This window comes from Petaurus breviceps, unplaced genomic scaffold (assembly GCF_028583685.1).
Source record: "Petaurus breviceps papuanus isolate PSGF00001 unplaced genomic scaffold, PetGlider_PUasm1.0 173, whole genome shotgun sequence".
In the NCBI taxonomy this organism is placed as follows: Eukaryota; Metazoa; Chordata; class Mammalia; order Diprotodontia; family Petauridae; genus Petaurus; species Petaurus breviceps.
Window position 1 is genome coordinate 9,477,619 of NW_027185759.1, and position 20,582 is coordinate 9,498,200.

A 20,582-nucleotide genomic window follows, 5' to 3' on the forward strand; every position below is an offset into this window, starting at 1 on the left:
TTCTATAAAGCAAGGAGGTTGGCCAGCTCCCTCCAGACCCCAGAGTCCCTGCTAGGGGACCCTCTCCCTTCTAGCTTTCAGCTACAATGCCCAGTGAGGCTGATCGTCCAGACAATTCTGGCTTGAGTTAAGCGAACTGCACCCAGCCCTGTGCCCACTGGGAGGCACTCAGGAGACGAGCTGTGTGGCTTGGACAATTCCGGCACCATCCTGAGACTCATCCTTTTCAATAAATCCCTGGGCTGGCCCAAGAGATTTCTAACAGCTCTAAATCCTGAGATCCTCCCACTTTAAACATTTCAGGCTCGGCTTTGGTTTCTTGGAAAGACAAATCAAGGCAGCTGGATTCACTCCTGTTTGCCCCCAGGCTTTGTTTATTCTGCTCAGCTGAAGCCAGAGCTAAAGATTTATAGGGCCCTCAGATCGGCTTTTCTGGCTGCTCCTTCCATCCGTCAAGGGCAGGTTTCTGCCCTCAGCCTGCAGCACAGACAGCAGGAGGATTATTTCTACACGGACCAACCAAGTAGGGATCCCGATTTCTCTAGATATCATCTGTCAAGGACACCGCCATCCTTTCAGTCCCTCAAACCTGAATCCTTGGAATCATCCTGGACCCTCTTCTCTGTCCCTCACACCACTCCCTGCCCATATCCCCTCAGAAGCCAAGCTTTTTCAGTTGTGCCTCCATGTCATCCACCACACGGCCTCCATCTGGGTTCAGAGCCTCACTGATGCACGCCTGAACTATGAAGAACCTTCTAAGGTCTCCTATCTCCAGTCCCTCCCCTATCCAATCCATCTTTCCCTTACACAAGCTGTCAGAAGAACATTCCTAAAACATGGACGTGACATCATCCCTCCCCTTCCTATTGCCTCTGACATCACACAGAGGCTCTTTCACAATCTGGGTCCAGTCTATAAGGTCCATGCACGCATCCTTTGATGCATTCAAACTGGCCTCTCTGCTGTTCCCTACATATGGCATCTCATCTCCCCCCTCTGCAGCTTTGCCCAGGCTGTGCCCCATTCTCGGAACTCCTCCTTCCTTTCCTCTGCTACTTGGACTCCCAGCTCCCTTCAAGACTTGGCTTAGGTACCCTCCACCATGAGACACTTCCTGATTTCCTCAGCTATCAGTGTCTCCCTCCCCATTCCTTCAGATACACTGCATATCTACTTATCTGTGTACATGCCATGTCAGCCTCAGTAGAAAGTCCACCCCCTTGATGGCAGGGACTCTTGGTTTTTTCTTATAACCCCAGTAACCAGCCTGGCACATAGTAAGCACTTAGTAAAATTATGCTGTGTTGGATTGAACCAAATAGTAGGTCCTTCCTCTTGCTGACTGCCTGTTTGAAAAGCCCACTTTCCTGTAAAACTGCGGACACCTCACTTGCATGGAGGATTCCTTCTTTGAGGACACTGCTAAGAGCTAGCTAGCACTTACATACCGTTTTAAGGCTTACAAAGTGCTTTGCCTAAGTTATTCTATTAGGACCTGGGAGGGAGGTGGTGTTATCGTCTCCATTTTACAGATGAGGAAAGTGAAATACAAGTGACTTGCTCAGGGTCACACAGCTAGTGTCTAAAGCCCTGGTCTTACTGACCCCAAGCCCAAACTCTAGCCACTCCACCACCCAGCAATCTGCTCCTCTTTTGTGGAACCCTAGGCAGCTTTCTGAGCAGCCTTAATCCCCCTACAATGCTGCCAGCAGCCTGAATAGACCCATTCCCAGGATTCTGACATTCCAGACCCTCCTATCCATCCCTCCAAGACACAGCCGATGGACAGAACCCTGGTTCTTGAGTTGGGAATGCTTAATTCAGGCTCTAAAGGATGCCAGTCCCTAGATCATTTCTGTATCTCTGAGACTCAGGCTCGTCACCTGTAAAACAGATAGAATAATAGTCCCTATAGTCATAGGACCCATGTGACAATCTAACGAATTAATGCATATAAACATTAAAGGATTCAGGCTGTTTTATTAAATGGTGCTGGCAGTTTTCCTTCAACTCCCAGACCTTCAGTTTCCTCATCTATAGAACGTCTATGGCCATACTCACCCCACCAACGGCCCAGAGCAGCTGAAGGGAAAGTGTTCCAGAACCACGAAGAACCCTGATCCAAGTCTGTGATCTCGGCTGACCTCTTTTTTTCCTGCCTCTCCTTCAGGTAGAAGCGGAAGACCAGGTGTTGGCTCTCTTCTGTGGGAGGGAGACCACGGACACAGAACAAGCCCCCGGCCAGCAGGTGGTCCTCTCCCCAGGCCCCTTCATGGCCCTCACTTTCCGATCAGATTTCTCCAATGAGGAACGCTTCACCGGCTTTGATGCCCATTACATGGCGGTGGGTAAGTCGAGGCATGGGGGCTGTGTGATTTCTTGGAGCTGCCTCATTCCCTCCCTCTCCTCTTCTGGAGGCTGGCCACCCCTGTCTGCTTTACTGCCCCCCACTTCCCCTCCTACACAGCTAATTGACTCCCCTCTCCTGGCCCCCCCCAGATGTGGACGAGTGTACGGAGAAGAATGATGAGGAGCTGGCCTGTGATCACTACTGCCATAACTACATTGGAGGCTATTACTGCTCCTGCCGCATTGGCTATATCCTCCATACAGACAACAGGACCTGCCGAGGTAAGGGAGACCAGCAGCTCTGCGCCGCAACCTGAAGGTTTCACTGGGAGCAGCCACCCCTGAATCTGACCTAATGACACAGCTCAATATGACTGGACAAGACGGGGGGGGGATCCCCAGGGCTGGCATGCAGTAGGTGCTTAATAAGTGCTCCATTCATCCATCTATCAGCAGCCGATACTTCCCCTCATTGGTCACTGGACAAGGGTCAGTCTCACATTTAGAAAACCAATTGTTCATGTTCACGGCTGATCTAAGAGCTAAGTGATTCTGAGCACCCTCTCTTCCCTTTTCTATCCCACTGCTAAAGCAGAAGAGGGGAGGAGGGGTCCTTCATCATCTTAGAGATGGAGAAACTGAGAATCAGCAAAAGCTTCCGGATGTGGCTGAGGGTGAGCAGCTATAGGGAATAACCCTCAGATAAGGACCTTCACAGTGTGATTCCAGCCCCCCTTCCACACTGATTTCACTTCACTTCCTCTTACACAAGGTATGTTCCAGATGAACTGGTCTAATCACTACCACTCTCTGCTCCTAGAAGCTCCCTCTCCCACCTCTGAGTCTTTGCCCAGACTCTGTCCCAGTTCTGAAATAATCTCTATCCTCACGTCCACCTCGTGGAATCCCTGTGCCCTGGAAGGCTCACCTCAGATGACATCTCCTTACAGGACGATGCATCTCCTCATCTCCCCCCAGCTGTATAGTCCCCACCCCGAAACCACTTGGAGTTTGTCATGCATACATTTCTCATTTACTTTTCTGGATACATTTTCCATCTCTCCTGTAGAATAGAAGTTTCCTAAGGTCAAGGGCTGATTCAGGCTTGTTTTTGCATCCCTACAACCTAGCACAGTGCCTGGTACGCACTTGATAATTCTTGTTGACTTGAACTGAGTACAAGAGGCAGACCAGAAGAATGAGCCTGAGGCCAAGTGCCCAAGAGGTAGCCCTGGTTTCTGGGACATTTCTTCCACAGATGGGGTGAGGGACTAGTAACGATGATGCAAATGATGCCAGGGCTGCCTAGAGGTGAGTCCTGACTTGCCGGGTGGGAAAGCAGGTCTACGATGCTAAAAATTGGTGCTTTGCTCAGACAATTCTGAAGCATCAGTCACATCCATTACCATGTGCCTGCAATTTAATTATTCCTGTACCAGATGGTGTAGTGGGGAAGGCGGTTCGACTCAATCAGGGGGTGTGGGTTCGAATTCCAAACCCCAGGCTTCCTAACCATGGGAGATTAAAGCAATGAGAGGTTCATATCTAATAGCATTTAATATGCAGCATCTCCTCCAAGGTTTCTCAGGTTGCCTGCTTTACATCAAGAGCTCAAATGTCTTTCCAGATCTCCCCAGTCCTCAAATTCTCTTACTACCTCATATTGACTTTGCATATATTTACTATATATTTGTATATGAGAGACAGCTCAGTGTAATGGCTAGAGTCAGCCTGTAATACTGGAGCTCAAATCTCCCCTCTGACATGTTGACTGTGTGACCCTGGAAAAGTCTCTCCACCTCCAAGATGACAAATGGCAGAGAAGGTGATACCTGCGTTAGTGGAGAGAGGCTTCTCATCTAAGAGTTCCCTAAACCAACTGAACCTGAGGTCTAGTCCCTGTTCCTATATTCCATACCTCCTGATGCCTCTCTTTATAGAATATAAGCCCCATGAGGGCAAGCCCTGTTTCATTTTTGTCTTTGTAACTCCTGTGTCTGCCATGAATTTCATTTCATACTTATGAACCCCATGAGGCGGTCCAGTAGGCAAGCATTTACTAAGCACCTACTGTGTACCAGGCTCGGGAAATATAATGAAAGGCAAAAATGAAAGCAGGCAGGTAGGTTCCATCATAGTCCGCATCCGTCTCTGAAAGGTGACCTGACTACCCTGGGTCACACAGCTGGTGGCTGTCTGAGCTGGGATTTGAACCTTGGTCTTTCTCGCATGCCCAGTTCCATGCTCTGTCTGCTCCCCAAGACGAGTCGCCTTCTTTCTCAGGACGTTTCTGCACCTGGAAAACGAGGTCTCGGGCTGGATGCATTTTAAAGTCCTTTCTAACTCTAATGACCCATTACTCTTGGGTTCTGTTCATTCATTTATTCAGTAAACATTTGTGGAGCACCTACTGTGTGCGAGGTACTGTGCTAGACCCCAAACAGCTTTTGATGCTGAGCTAACAAATATTAGATGTCTCCGCCATAGGAAGCAAATGGGGAAAGACCACCACATAGAACAGGCTTTGGAAGAACCATCCTGAGCTCTTGGGGAAGGGAGATGGAATGTTGAGGGTGTCTTGACCCATTGGGTACCACAGGGCAGAGCTCACATGAACAAGGTACTTCAGTATATTAGCAAATAGGTGGCATACGTGCGAAGAGCTGGGTCTGGAAGTCGGAGACCTGAGTTCAAATCTTGCCTCAGGCATTTAGCTGTGAAACCCTGGGAAAGTCACAGAACCTCCATCAGCTTCAGTTTCTTCCTCTGTAAAGCAGAGAATAATAATGGCACCAATCTCACATGGCTTCATGAGTATCAGAGATAACACATGTATAGTCCTGGGGAACCTCCATAGCGCCTCATAGACACCTGCCATCATTGTCGCTGGCCTGTGTGGAACCACGAGAAGCCACCTCCAGAGATGACCGACCCCACTGGCCACGCCTCCCCCTCACACCTGCAATGTCAGTCACTTGAGGGCAGGGGAGGCTGTTGCCCTTTCTCTGTGTCCCTGGTTCGTAGCTCCTCTTTTTCCTGCACCATGACCTTCTCCACCTCCTTCTTGACCTTTCTGCAGCCTTTGATGCCGACAGTCACCGGCTCCTCCTAGATTCTTTCACCTCCCTAGGTGTTTATGAAATGCCTCTCTCCCGGATCTCCCCCTACCTCTCTGACTACCCCTCCTTGGTCTCCTTTGCCGGATCTTTGCCGACGATTCCCTCAGTCACTGAGTCACTAAGTTCTGCCCTGGGTCTTCTCTTTCTCCCATTGTCTCATCCTTCACATCCACACAGATGATTCCCAGATCTACATAAACAGCCTTAGTTTCTCACCTGAGAACTGGTGGACATTTCAATCTGGATGCCTGAACAAGCCACAGAATTTCTCTCAGTCTCAGTTTCTCCACCTGTAAAATGGACATAACAGCACCACCTACTTGTTCTGAGAATCAGATGAGATAGTGAGCGTAAGGTTCTTTGCAAACGTAAAACTCTGTGTAAATGTTAGCTGTGCTGTCCATTCCCCCAGGCAGAATGCAAGCACCTTGAGGGCAGGGGCTGTTTGGTTTTTGACTTTGTAGCCCAGGTGTCTAACACAATACTCAGAACATAGTAAGCGCTTGACAAAGGATCATTGACTGCTTAACTTAAAAAGAAATCTGCCTCAATCTCCTGGCACCAAGATGCTGCATTTTGTACATCAGAAAAGTAGGACTGCTCCACTTGGGTGCCAGTGGATACCCATCCCAAGATGTGGATGGGCACCTTTCAGTGAGTCCCTCCTCTGAATTTGGCAGGTGGCTCTCACTTCAACAAGCTCACCCACAGACAGAGGGGAAGGCACGGGTCCCTGGGGGAGTCCACTGGCCACCCAGGTACCAGTCTCTCAAGTAATAGAGCACGTGGCCAACTTTCCCTCAGTACCAGCTGGAGCCCTAGCATTGCCCACTGACAAAGGCACAGACCAGGCATCCCCTTGCCAAGCCCTGGGGTGTCCAAGGAGCCCCCAGGGATTGCTCAAGAGGGAGAGCAGTGGCAAGGAGAGGAAACATGAGTGAGCTCACCAGCAGGACTCAGGGAGGGTTAACCAAGGAAACCACAGCTTTGCTTATAGCTACAGGACTAAACAAAGCCTTTGCTCAGCTCCCCAGCTTTCTCTAATTATATTTGCAGTGAGGAGTTAGAAAATTCAGCAGGCATGTTCACAAGTAGGTGCCTTCTCAAAGTATTGGGGGATTGTCCTTTAATTCAGCAAACATTTTTGGAACCCCTGCTATTTTTAGCCACCATACCAAGCACTGAGCCCCCAAAGGAATAAAAGACAAGATCCTTACCCTCAGAGCAATTCCAATCTAGACAGGGACACAGTAGGACAGAGAAGAGAAGGTTCCAGCCAACAGTCTGTAATTATCTGACAAGAAGCACAAAATCCATGTCATTAGTTCAGATAAGAAGGAGCATGGACGAGGTGGTCTGGACAGGCTGCATGAGGAGGGGGAATCTTTTGACTTATAACTGAGAAGCTTGATCTTGGGCACATGGTAGCACAACGGCCCCTTGCTGGCCAAGAGAGAAAGCTCTAAAAATGCTGTCAGACCCACTCCGGATTCTCTGGATTTAGAGGTAGAGACCCTGGGTTCAAATCCCAGCTTTACCCTTTGCCAGACGTGTGGCTTTGGGCAAGTACCTTCATCTCCATGGACTTATTTCCTCCTCTGCAAACTGAGGAGGTGGACTATATGGCCTCTGAGATCTGGGGTCCTCAACTGACCTCGAGAACCATGTATACCCACACACAGAAGCAACCAGGAGGTGCCACAGAAGATAGAGAGCTGGACTTAGAGTTAGAAAGCCTTAAGTTCAAATACAGCCTTAGACATTTCATAGTTGTGTGACCCTGGATCAGTCACTTAACTTCCATCTGCTGCAGCTGCTTCATCTGTAAAACAGAAATAATAATAGCGCCCACCTCCCCAGGGTTTCTGAGAGGATTAAATGAGATAATATAATGTACAGCATGCTTTGCAAACCTTAAAATTACATATAAACCCTAGGAGTTTCATACTCAGCATATCATATCTCATCTCCCCACTGATCACAAGCTTCTCAAGGGTAGGGACCTTGTTTGTAAATGGATCTTCCTTGGTATCTCCAGCGCTTCATGGGCCTTTGGTGTCCTCGGCTGAGCTTCTGTTCTCCATACACTCGGCTGAAACCAGTCCAGCAATCCCCTTCAAAGCCCCTCCTGGCCCCCAGCTAAGCACTGGGGGTCCAGACAAAAATGAGTCACAAGCCCCTCCTTCAACCAGCTTCCTTCTTCCCGTGAGTGTAGAAGCTGTCAAACAGATCAGTATAGATTCTATCCCACTTCCAATACTTCCTGAGTCACCTGGGCAAGTCCCTTCAGAGTGACCCTAGCCCCACCTTGCCCTGTCCTGCCTAGCCAAAGAGTCCTTGGGAGCTCGAGGTGAGAGGGTGAACATGAAAGCCCTTTTGACTCTGTAAAGCTCTGATCAGATGTCAGATATGCTCTTTTTGCCTCTGTTTCATAAGTCGTCCACATACCAAGGAAGCTGCCAGTGGGCATGGGGGGATGGGAGGGACCGGAGCTACTCTGTCTCATGTGGTGTGTGGCTTATGTGTATGTGGGTGTGTTTGAACAGTGGAGTGCAGTGATAACCTCTTCACCCAGAGGACCGGCGTGATCACCAGCTCTGACTTCCCTGGCCCATACCCCAAGAGCTCCGATTGTCTCTACAGAATAGAACTGGAGGATGGTTTTGTCATCACTCTCCAGTTTGAGGACAGCTTTGATGTTGAAGACCACCCCGAGGTGTCCTGCCCCTATGATTACATCAAGGTAAGAATGGCTGGAAGAAGGGGGCAGAGCCATGCACCTGGGAATGGATATTCAGCCAAGACAAAGGGGAAGTAGCCAGGACCTGGCTGTGATTCCCAGCTTAACCATGACTAACTATGTGACCTTGGACAAGTCACATCCCTTCTGTTATGTCTGTGATAACAGCTTAGGGCTCAGGGTCCTGGGGTGGATTCCATAAAAGCTAGCTAAGCCTGCTTTGGGGAAATCCCGTTATGTGGACACAGACATGGTTCTCATCCCTGCCAGACCCACTGTGGGTCTGCACTCTGGAATCAAAGGCTCAGATATTTATATCTGCAGGGGTCCTTAAAGACCACCTCATCAGTCAGTCAATAAATATTTATTAAATAACTACTATGTGCCAGATCGTGCGCTGAACACTGGGAATACAAATAAAAACAAAGACAGCCTCTGTCCTCAAGGAGCTTACACTCTTGTGTAACAGGGGGAGACAACATGAAGAAATAAGTGGAGAAGGGGGAGGGGGAAGCACCTGGTGTGGGGAATTCCAAAGGAGTCCAAAAGCCATGTGGCTGCCCCACACTCCATTCTGAGGGTCCAGTCAGAGGGGCAGAGAAGACTGGTGAGAGGTGAGGACCAAGGCTGACTCAACCTTGCAGGACTGAGATTCCAATGCTGAGCCTCCTGGAGAAGAGAGGCTTGATGGGAAACCCCAGAGAAGTCCTAAAGCAGCCCAGTGCTCTCAGTGTACAGACGAGGGAGTGGAGGCCAGGAGAAGCAGAGGGACTCCCCCACAGGGAGCTTATGAGGGACACTGTCCAAGACCTTGGTCACAAAGGGAATGGGGCCACAAAACAGATAGCTGGGGGAAGCCCATCACCATCGCTGGGCTCAGGCCTGTGAGCCCATGCCCTGGAGGAGGCGCCACTGGGCTCCTTGTTGACCTGAGAAACTCTATATTTTAACTAAAAGGCTCTCATTTCCTTCTGAAAATAGATACTGAAACATGGCCCATTCTTTGGGCAGGACAAGGAAGGGTGTCTTGTGATGGGCACAAAGATGGCATTATGATACCGTGGGAAGCACTCTCTCTCCAGAATTAGGGGACCTGGGATCATATCCTGTATCTGTCCCTTACTACCTGTGTGACCTTGAACGAGTCCTCTAACTACTCTGGGCCTCGGTTTACTAATATGTAAAATGAGAGGGGTGGGCTAGGAGCTTGCAGAAGTCCCACCCTGCTCTAAATCTCTGATTCTGTAATGACAGCAACTAGAGCTGGTACAGAAAGCAGAACAGCCTGGCCGAGGAATCCTGGGAAAATCCATTGGGGGGCCAGGTTAGGCAGGAACCGGCTTAATCCCCCAGCCTGCCTTGAAGCTATGGCGTCCACATGCCTTGGGGGGGTTAAGCAAGAAGTGAGCTCTTTGGAGTAGCTCTTCCTCCCCTCATCTGTCGCTCCCTGGCCAGTCTCTTCTGTCCAGACACGGCCACGTGGCCTCCCTTTTCCCTCCCTGTGGTAAGCACTGAAACACAAGCCCATCTTTTAGGGGAATGGATGGAACCAAATGATTGCAAGGAAGGCACTCCCCTGCTCAAGTATCTTTCTTGGCTCTCTATTGCCTCTGGCATAAAGTACAAGCTCCTCAGCTTGGCTCTTAAAGCGCTTCTCAAGCTGGAGCCCACTCGCCTTTCCAGACTTCCTTCATACCATGGTGTTTCACTCACTCTCCAAGCCCACGGAGCTGACTACTGGAAGCTCTGAACTCCCCGTTGCATCCCCTGCTTCTTTCTGTCCCTTTGGTCAGCCTGAGCCCCCTGCCTGGAATGCACTCCCTCCTCAGAGAATCCTCGGCTGCCTTCCAGGCTTCACCTTGGTGCTGGGGAAGCCTCTACTGACTTCCCTGTCCTCCCCAGGCCCTGGTATTGGCCCTCTCTCCCTCCTCAAATCAGCTTGCTCCTACTTCTCCACCTAGACATTGTAAAGCCCACCAGCACCAGCACCACTACCACCCCTTGAGGTCAGGGATATGGGGTCATCTAGCCTTGCGTCCCTGCACCAAGAACACTGCTCACACGTAGGAGGTGCAAGTATAGGAATGTTTGTCAAATCCATCAGATGAAGGAATCTAGATCCCAAGTCCCTCAACCTGAGAGAGCAAGAGAAGGAGGCCAGGCATGATACAAGCTCCTCATAATCCTGCCCCCTTTTCTCTCTTTGTCCCCGGGCAGATTAAGGCTGGGCAGAAAGAATTTGGCCCTTACTGTGGAGAGAAATCCCCAGGACGCATCGACACCCAGAGCAACAGCGTCCAGATTCTGTTCCACAGTGACAATTCAGGGGAGAATGGAGGCTGGAGGCTTTCCTACACGTCCACAGGTAATGAGGCCCTCCTTCATTGCCCTTCCCTTCCCTCTCAGAGCCCGTGGGGGTACAGTGGCAGGACACCTGCATTCTAATCCCAGCTCTGCCACTTGCTGGCTGGGAAACCCGCCAAGCCCTTCCAAGGGCTATTACTTTTCCTATTATGGACAAGGGCACCTGAATCTCTCCAGGTTCACAACCAAGGTGTCATCCTCCACTCCTCACCATCTCTCACCACCCTGCATCCAATTTGTTGCCAATTCTGATCAATTTTATCTACCTAACATCTCTCTAATCTACCCTCTTCTCTCCTCTGACACTGCCACCCCTGGTGCAGGCCCTCATGCCCGCATGACTGGATTACTCCAGTGTCCTGTGGAAGGTCTGCCTGCCTACCTCACCTCTCTCCCCACTGCAATCCATCTTCCATTCAGCCTCCAAAGGGATTTTCATAAAGTAAAATCTGATAGTCTTACTCAAAAACCTCCAATGGTTCCTTATCTCTTCCAAGATCAAAATAAAATCCTTTATGACCTTCAAAGCCCTTCATAATCTATCCTCTCACCTTTCCTTTCTTCTTACACCTGAGACGACATGCGTATGCACGTGCGCGCACACACACACACACACACACACACACACACTCCAGTGCAGTGCCACTGGCCCCATGCTATTCCTCAGACAAGATACTCCATCTCCAGGCTCCAGACTTCAGGCTGCAGGCTCCAGGTTCCAGGCTTCAGGTTCTGGGCATTCTCTCTGACTGTCCCTCATACCAGGAATGCTACCCTTCCACATCTCTGTCTTTTGGCTTCCTTCAAGTCCCAGCTAAAATCCCACTTACTATTGGAAGCCTTTCCCAATCCCTCTTAATTCTAGCCTCTTTCCTCTGTTTATTTCCTTTTTCAATCCAATTTATAACTTGTTAGTAATAGTTATTTGCACATTGTCTCACACATTTCACTGTGAGTTCTCAAGAGCAGGAATTTTTTTGGTTTTTCTATCTCCCAAAATTAACAGGGTTCCCAGCACATAGTAGCTGTCTAATCAATGGTTACTGACTGACTGACTGACTGACTGACTGACTGACCTTGGAAAAGCCACTTTCCCTTTCTGTGATCTAGTTTCCTTCTGTGCAAAATGAGTAAACTAAATCCATTATCTCTGAGGTCCTTTCTGAGCTCCACCATCCCATGATTTCACAGAGTTCCACCCTACCACAATCCTGTGGATAAGGATGTGTTTTATTCTGAGAATTCACACCATTTTTGGCCATCTTAGATCATAAACCCCAGCCCCTGGGTTGGCATGGGTTGGATTTCATGGGAAAGGATGGCCTAGCAAACTGCATCTCATTTCCCAGCTTCCAAAAACTGGCTTCATGCTGGCTAAAACCTGGAAAGAACTGCCCATTCCAGGGCAGTCTGAGCTGTTCATTCAAGAAGAAGAGGGTAGAGAGACATGAGAATGTCTAGACTTTTCTGACTTGTTTTCAGATTTCAATATCGATACATTTTAATTCAGTTCAGCAATTTGTTAAATACTTCCTCTGTGCCAAATGCTGATGGTGGTGGTGGTGGCGGGAATAACTATGCCAGGTAAGTAAACCCTGGGAATACCAGAATAACAATGGAAAAGGTCTTTCTTTTGGATTATCAGATATTCATTCATCCATCCATCCACCAGCATCCATTAAGTAATTACTGTGTCAGGCACTCTTCCAGGTGCTGGGCATGCAAAGATAAAATGAAACAGTCCCTGGTCTTTGAAGCTTTCATTCGATTAGAAGGAAGTAAAATGTAAATAGAACATTAAATAACAAACATATACAAGGCAAATTCCAAGAGAAAGGCAAAGGTGCAACACAAAAGACTGTTTGCCTCCCACACTTTGCCCCATCTGCCTCCGTTGAAGCCAGAGTCACATACAGGTATTTTCTAACAAAAAAAAAATCCCCAGAGATTGTTACAGGACATTTTAAAACGAAGGGAAGGGGAAGGTTCTTGCTGTGCTCATCAATGTCACTGGCCAGCTGAACTCGGTCAAGTTAGACATGGTTTTGATACCAGGGACAATGGTGACTGTTCTGGTGCTGATGGACAGCTCAACCAGCAACAAAGGTGCCAGGTACAACAGGCATCTTCCTCTTCTTCCTGCAGCCACTACTAAAGAATTACAAGAAGGCCCCAGTCCGTGAGGGTCTCAGATGCAGAGTGTTTCTTGCTCAAGTCTTTGTATAGGAGCAGAACAGTGACAGACATTTCCCCCAGAAGTCATGGGTATCTCCCAAGACTCTGTCTTTGGTCTTTTCTTCTCCCTTAACACACTCTTTCTTGGTGATTTCATCAGCTCCCATGGGTTCAATTACCATTTCTATGCAGATGACTCCCAGGTCTGCACCACACATCCTAATCTCTCTTCTGAGCTCCGGTCCCATATCACCAGCAATAAACTGGACATATCCACCTAGATGACCCATAGGCACCTTAATCTCAACATCTTAAAGACAGAACTCATCTTCCCTGAACCCTGCAACCTTATCCTTCTTCCAGATACGTCTCTAAGTAACAATGAGAAGACCTGAACTCAGATCTTCCTGACTATGGGGCTGACCCACTATCCACTATCCACTATCCACACTGCCTCTCAGGCTATTTGCCTACTTATATATTTAAAGAATGTGTGTATCCCTTCCGAGAGAATGTAAATGCCTTAAGAACAAGAACTGTTTTTTTGTTTTTTTTATTTGTTTCCCAAGCACCTGGCACAGAATCTGGCACATGATAAGGCTGTCCATAAATGCCTTTAAAAACTGAATTGTGTCAAAATGGAATAAAATTAAATTCTCAAAACATGGCTCAGTGTCACTCTTATCACCTCCTGGGTGTTATCAGAGGAAATAGAAAGACATTTCAAGTTGAGCCTGGGACATGCGGGCATGGAGTGTAAACCTTCAACCCCCAACACCCCAATATCATTATATTGATGGTTATTGCGACCTCGGGTCATAGATCTATGAGTCAGAGTCAGTGCAAACTCGTTTAACCCGCTATAATTGGTTAGTCCCAGACCATGCTTCATGTCCTGTCCGGGGATCTACCAATATCCCATTGGCTACCCTACCATGAGCATCTTGCTATCTCCCCTTGTACTACTCAGACCCTCTCCTACCCCTTCCATCTTTTGCTCTGACTCTGGACAGTATAGTTAAATTAATGCTGCCATTGCTCCTAAACATAGCACATAAATCTACCCCCTTATGGCTCTACCCACCATCACTATGACTCCCCAGACCCAGACTCCCTTCCCTGGCCACCCTTCCCTTATTGATGTGGTATTCTCTATTAGAATATAAGCTCCTTGAGGACAGGGACTAGCTCACTTTTGCATTGGTGTCCCCAGTTCCAAGCATAGTGTCTGGAACATATTTTGAGCTTAATAAATAATTTTCTTTCTTTCATTCATTCATTCATACATTCTGGGTCCCTTGCCCCCTGGTCACCATTCCTCTGCATAGGCTGTTTCTCCCTATAAAATGCAAGCTGGCTGAAGGCTAGGACAGAAGCATCTTTGTTTTTGTATCCACAGTCTCCAGGAGCACAATGTTTGGCACAGATTAAGCACTTAAGAAATGCTCTTTCATTCATTCACTTAGTTGTTCATAGAAAATCACAACTGCCACCATGTCTTTATGCAGTTTTCACTGACTAGACTCTTCATCATTCTCTAATTCACCACTTATGTGTCTCTGCCCATCACCAGGGAACCCATGCCCTGTCTTGCAGCCCCCTGTCAATGGGAAACTCGATCCCTCTCAGGCTAAATATACCTTCAAAGACCAAGTGCTCATCAGCTGTGACACCGGCTACAAAGTAATCAAGGTACGGGACCTCCTGCCTGGCTGGAGGGATGGATGTGGATGGTCTCCAGAATCATGTTTGGGAGATGTGACCACAGTCAAAAGATAGGTATTCTACAATCACCCAAAGAGGGTCGGGCAACCTCAGGCCAGGGAGCCAACCATCCAAGAGCAGTTGACCATAGTCACTCCCTCTTCAACTTTCCATGAGAGTCCAGGTCACCTTATGTCAGAGTAGAAGCTTAGTTCCCACCTGTTTCCAAGCCCCTAAGTGTTTAATGCATGTCTTTGTGTGAAATGATTCTGTGAATACAAGGTTTAGTGTGCTGGAGGGAAGTGCCTCCATTTCCCCTGAAGTCTGGTAAAACCACTGGATTTGGAGTCAAGTTAATCTGGGTTCAAATTCTACTTCTGACACTTACTAATTGTGTGACCTTGGACAAGTCAAAATCTCTCTGACCTTCAGCCTCTTCCTCTATAAAGTGAGAGGGTTGGACTAGATGAATTCTAGAGTCTCCTCCACATCAAAGACCTTGATCCTCCATTTCTGCTCACCTATCTGAATCGTGGAATTTGCTCCTTCCTTTGGAAGGCTCTTTTGAGCCCCAGAGCTTGAACATTCTCAAATCAAGCTCATGAAGACCATGAGATAATAGAGTAGGATAGACCTTAGAGGCCATCAAATCCAACCCCCTTGTTCTGTGTATGAGGAAAATGAGGCCCAGAGAGAGTGACTTATCCAAGGTCACACAGCTAGTAAGTGCCTGAAGCAGGATTTGAATGCAGGCCTTCCTGACTCCAGGTCTAGCACTCTTCCTACGATGCCACAGGGGCTCTCAAGGGAGGGTTTGAGGTTCAACCTAAGTTTCTACAACATTTACTTTGCCCCCACACCCCATTTTTCTTCTCTGCACTACTACCCACAGGACAGCCTAGAGATGGACACATTCCAGATCGAGTGTCTGAAAGATGGAACATGGAGTAATAAGATCCCCACCTGTAAAAGTAAGCAAAGCCCCCCACACGTCTTACACTTTTGCTGGGTGTAGAGCATCTCTGACTGTAAGGGAATAGCTAGCCTTGCCTAGAAGGAGCGGGGCAGTGCTCCTGGAACCCAAGCCAGCCAGGGAACCATGAACTAAGGAAACTTCTGGTCTCTGGCACCCAAAACAGTGGCCTCAGCTGCTAAACGGTCCCTGTCTCAGTCTTTGCTTTAGCTAGCTCTCTAAACAGCCACCAGAACAGGGCAAGGAGGGCTCCTCCATCCAGTGTGCCAAGGTGGCCAGGGAGGAGCCCCCCACAAAGGGGGAAGGGTGGGCAGGCTGAAACACCAGCCCGAGGAACATGGTAAGTCTTGGGAGGAGGAGTCTTCCTGGGCCAAGGGCTTCAGGACGACCTCCACTCATTCTTTTCTTGTTTTTTTGTTACTATACCCTTAAAATACTTAAAAATGACAGCATACAATTGCCAATCCCAAAAGGTCCCTTCCCCATTCCCCAAATATTGTCAGCTCTTGGATTGCTCGACTCGACACTGTTTGAAGTGAGATGCTTCCAAAGTCACATCCAAAGCTAAGACCCTAGCAGACCTGAGAGCTCTGGTCCCTTTTCAGATGACCAGCTTCGTGACTTTGGACATGCCATTCCTTCTCTCTGAATCTCAGCACACTTCCCCACGCAGGCAGGCAGGCTGGGCTTGGCAACTCTGGGTGCAGATGCTTTGTGGAAGTTCCGGAGGCAATGGTGGGAGTAGGGACAGTATTTCTCTCCCTGCCATGGTTTGTTCTCTCTCTGTCTCATGTCCTCTGTCCCCCCACTTCTGCCTTCTCTCCTGATCCCTTTGTTTTTCTTCCTTTCATTCCTTTTTCCTCCCCCTGTTTATTCTTTAAGCCTACCCATGATGCCCACAAGCACTACTTTGCCAACTAGTGGTTCGATCAATGCATCAATTAACGGGCATTATGGACCAGGTTCTTTGCTAGGCACTAAGAATACAAAGACAAAATTTCAACAGCCCCTACCCTCAAGGAATTTATATTCTCTCAGGGGGAAAAATTCATGTGTCCTCTATGTGCACACACACACACATATGTATATGTGTATATATAAATGTGTAAATATATATACCTATATGTAGGTGTGTATATATAATACATAATATATGTCCATATAGTTACATATACATATAATACTATAGTTATATAGACCCAATGTGATTTGGGGAGGAAACGGTCCCAGCAGCATCAGGAATGGTCTAATGTTAAAGGTGGTATCTGAATTGAGTTTTGAATGAAGCCAAATGGAGGTGAGGAAGGAGTATGGGACAGACATGAGGATAAGCCAATAATAAGGATTTGCTGTTCCTTGGTGAAGGCCTTTTCCATAGCAGGACAGAAGGAGTTAAAGAAATGTTACTCACTCTTCCTTTCTCCTCACAAGTGTCACTTTGTGCCAGCCCTTGGATTGCTCAGCTTAACATGACTTGGGGTGAGATACCTCCGAGGTCGCATCCAAAGCTGAGACCCTAGAAAAATGGAGATCTGGTCCCTTTTCAAATGACTGACTTGGTGACTTTTGACAAGTTGTTGCTTCTATCTGAGTCTCAGGAAACTTATTTTCACCTTAACAAGTTTGAACTGAATTATCTCTGAGCTCCCACCCAACTCTCCAGTAACATTTGGGCATTCTAGTGAAGTCTCTAGCTTTGAACCACTGACTTTTTTAAAAACTGTAGCTATCTTCCCAAGGAAGCTTCAAAAATTGTCTGTTGCATTTAATAGGCTGGTTCACAGCATCAAAGAATAGTTAGGTCTGTATTTAAAAAGAAACAATCTTCAATTTTTTCTGTACCATCATGTCATGGAAAAGCTAAAAACAAGTCAAAGACCTTTGTTGGCATTCATTCTTATGTATGCATAGCCAGAGTGGACATCAGTGTGGTTCCTGCTTCCCCAAGCACTGCAGAATAGAGAGAGACCAACCTAGTGTCAAACCTGGGCAAGTTCAAGGCCACTAGGAATAAATATGACTGACTTAGAGAAACACCTTGTACTAAAATAATGTGATTCTTTCCAAGTGGAATCTAGTAAGAAATGTTGAGAGTAAATTGCACCACCCATGATGGTTTTCATTCCTTTGTAATCTTTGCTTTTTCGAGACCCCTTGAGCATCTGTCTCAAAGCTCCTGTAGAATTCTGTTGCCTTCACTTCTGCATGGTCTTGGCCAAATCCAACTGCTCTTCCTGACCTTATCTTCCCAGATGTCATTGCACCTCCTCAAATTGAGATATTGAAGGGGCAGAGTCCAAATGGGATGGTTCTACTTGTTTTTCCCCAATGAGAGGGGACTTCCATAAGAAAGCTGGGGGGTCTGTTTCGTGTTCTATGTTTGCTGTCTGCCTTCAGGTGTCCCTCTTGGAGATGTTTGGGCTTCCTTAATGTAACACTTCCTTAAACACTTTTCAGCCTTTTCGGGGGTGACATTGGAGGGATTCGGAGGTCATCGTCCTGGCAAATGAGTGGGTGTTCTAGGCCAACATTGCTTTTAGCAATTCCCTCTCTCCACTCTATCAGCAAAATAAGGCAGTTTCTGGGCTGCGTCCACCCTTCTTGTAACACCAATGCTGTATCATGTAAGCACCTCCAGGAAATGGCTCCAAGAAATACATGCCATTGTCTTGACCCGTTTCATCTTTTTTGCAAGCCAGCAGTTTGTTTGAGCAGGATGGACTGCAGCTGCTGTCCCCTCACACATCTTCAGCCTTTCTTCTGATCTGGGGATGGCTCTTTTGTCTTTGTTCTCACGGGCTGGTGATCTGACATAGCCAGCACTCGAGTGATCCTGAGGTGATGCCTTCCTTTTGTCAAGGTAGAGTCAATATACTTTTTACCGAGTCACTCAGTGCCCCCCAGCTCTGTCATCTTCTTTGTCTCTTCTTGAGGAAAGTATCGGGGATGCACATGAAGGATACTCCTCTCCAGTCTGCAAATCATTAATCAGCTTCATTTCTGGACTCCACCCCCAACCACATCTTCCATTAGTTTTCTTTGCCCTCCCTGTGCCTGTTTCCACATGAAGTAGCCAAATATCAAAGAATGTGTTCTCACAAATGCCAGGATCATAGGCAAGGTCTTCATAGACATTTTGTACATCTGTCCCCTCTGCCACAAATTCCCAACCTTAAACTGTCTCTAGGATAGTCTTCTGTATAAAGCATATGGTAAGCACAGCAAAGTAAGATGAACCAAAGTCCCCTGAAAGGACATCTCTTGTAGCTTTGGGGAACATGCTTAAAACAAAGCCAGCATCTTCTTATTCATCCCTTAGAAGAAAAACTGTGAACTGTTCTTCCACTGAGACTCTGTTTTTGACACAGAGTCTATCTTTTAGTGTGAGGCATAACAGGCAAAAGAATTATATTTCAATTTAATGCACTTGAATTCTAAGAGCATTTTATTAAGCTTGCAGGACTGTGCTGGTGGTCGAGGGAATTCCAAAGATCTAGCATGGTATAAAACAAAGACATGAATCCTATGCTCCAGAAACAGAGGTCTGCAGACCAGAGATTTAGAAGGGACTGAAATGGAATCAGGGAGAGAATTCAAGAGAGAAAGAGAGTTAGAGGCAGAAACACATAGATAAAGAAGGGACAGAGAAGGACAGAAAGAGACAGAAATGGGGAGAGTTCCTGCATCAAAATGGGGGAGAGACTTGGGATCCCTTAGCCATCTCATAAAATTGCACCTTTGGAGAACTCATCACAGTCTAATGATTGAAAATCCTGCTCCCATGAGAAAGCAATGAGGAAGCCCAACCCCAAAACCTGACTAACCCCTAGACCTGTTACCTGTTGAGTAAGGCTGCTGAGCACCCTCTTTTGGGCTAGACTTGGATAACCCTTCAGGGCTATGGCATGGGTGTTTATTTTGTCTTTTCCATTTTCCTTTGCATGTGATAAGGCTGGGGGCTATGTGGTACAGTTCTAAACTTGGAGTCAGAAGACCTGAGTTCAAATACTGCTTCTGCTACTAACTGTGTGGCCTTGAACCTTTAACCTCTCTAGGTCTCAGTTTCCTCATCTATAAAATGAGGGGGTTGGTTTAAGTGACCTCTGAGGTCCTTCCAGTGCCAGATTTGTGGCCCTACAACCTCCAAGAGAAAGGCCACCCTGTGTGGTGGAGACTCCCATTCATCACCTCAGAGAGTAGAACAGTCGAAAAAAGCATTGCCAATGAATGTGTCTGGGCTTTGTTAAATACACATAAGTATTTTGTGCCAAGCCATGAATGCCCAGGATAAGTCCTCGCCCTCCAGTACTGGCTCCCAGACTACTATAACACCCTGAAGTCTGGTCTGGCAGGAAGATTCTGGTGTGAGGCCTCATTCTGATTCCAACTCTATGACACTGGGCAAATCAGCCTGGCATATAGTAGAAGAAGCCCTGCCCTTGTAGTCAGAGAGCAAGGGTCAATGGGCTCTGATGACACATGACCTATGTGACTTCGTGCCAGCCCCTTAACCTCCCTCCACCTCAGTTTCCCCATCTGTAAAATGAGGTTAATGCCCTTCATTTACATATCCTACTTTTCAGAGTTGCTGTGCAGAAAGTGCTTTTAAAGCATCAAAGCATCCAGAAATATGGATCATCTAGTTCTGAAAAATACAGAAACATTTTCCCCAAATATATATGATTCCCTCACAGTATTCTGTGCACCATGAGTTCAGAACATATGAGTTGTAGGCATCCTATATCTAGCACAATGAGCCAGACATTGTTGCAGAGTCGACAGAAAGCTGGCCTCAGGGCCAGGTCCTGCCCAGGCACTGGCTGGGTGACCCTCCACATCGACCAGTTGTATGGCAAGTACTGGATGCGTGAATGGATTGCCCTCACTGGGAGTCCCCCAGCCAATGAAATGACATGACCAAAATTCACAGTGATTGAGCAAAGCCCACCCCCCACAGCTGCCCTTGCCTTGTGCTACTTATCAACCCTGCACACACGCCTTCACCCGTCTGCGTGAAATGATTTCTATCTTTCCTGCATGAGCTGCTCCTGCTTTACCCAGTAATCTCTCTTTCTCTTCTTTTCTCTTTCTCCCTCTCCCCTCTCTTGTGGCTTCTTCCTCGGCTCCTCCCCATCCCTTCTTGTCTTTCTCCATG

General features: G+C 47.6%; 1 protein-coding gene across 1 annotated transcript in view; it reads left to right on the forward strand.

Moving 5' to 3' along the window:
* MASP1 (MBL associated serine protease 1) overlaps positions 1-20,582 on the forward strand; it is a 72,529-nt gene that overhangs the window by 34,454 nt on the left and 17,493 nt on the right. The window contains exons 3-8 of the mRNA XM_069083335.1: positions 2,174-2,351; positions 2,503-2,634; positions 8,018-8,214; positions 10,429-10,576; positions 14,324-14,442; positions 15,347-15,425. Of these exons, the coding sequence (XP_068939436.1) occupies positions 2,174-2,351; positions 2,503-2,634; positions 8,018-8,214; positions 10,429-10,576; positions 14,324-14,442; positions 15,347-15,425 (853 nt within the window). The remainder of the gene's footprint in view (positions 1-2,173; positions 2,352-2,502; positions 2,635-8,017; positions 8,215-10,428; positions 10,577-14,323; positions 14,443-15,346; positions 15,426-20,582) is intronic.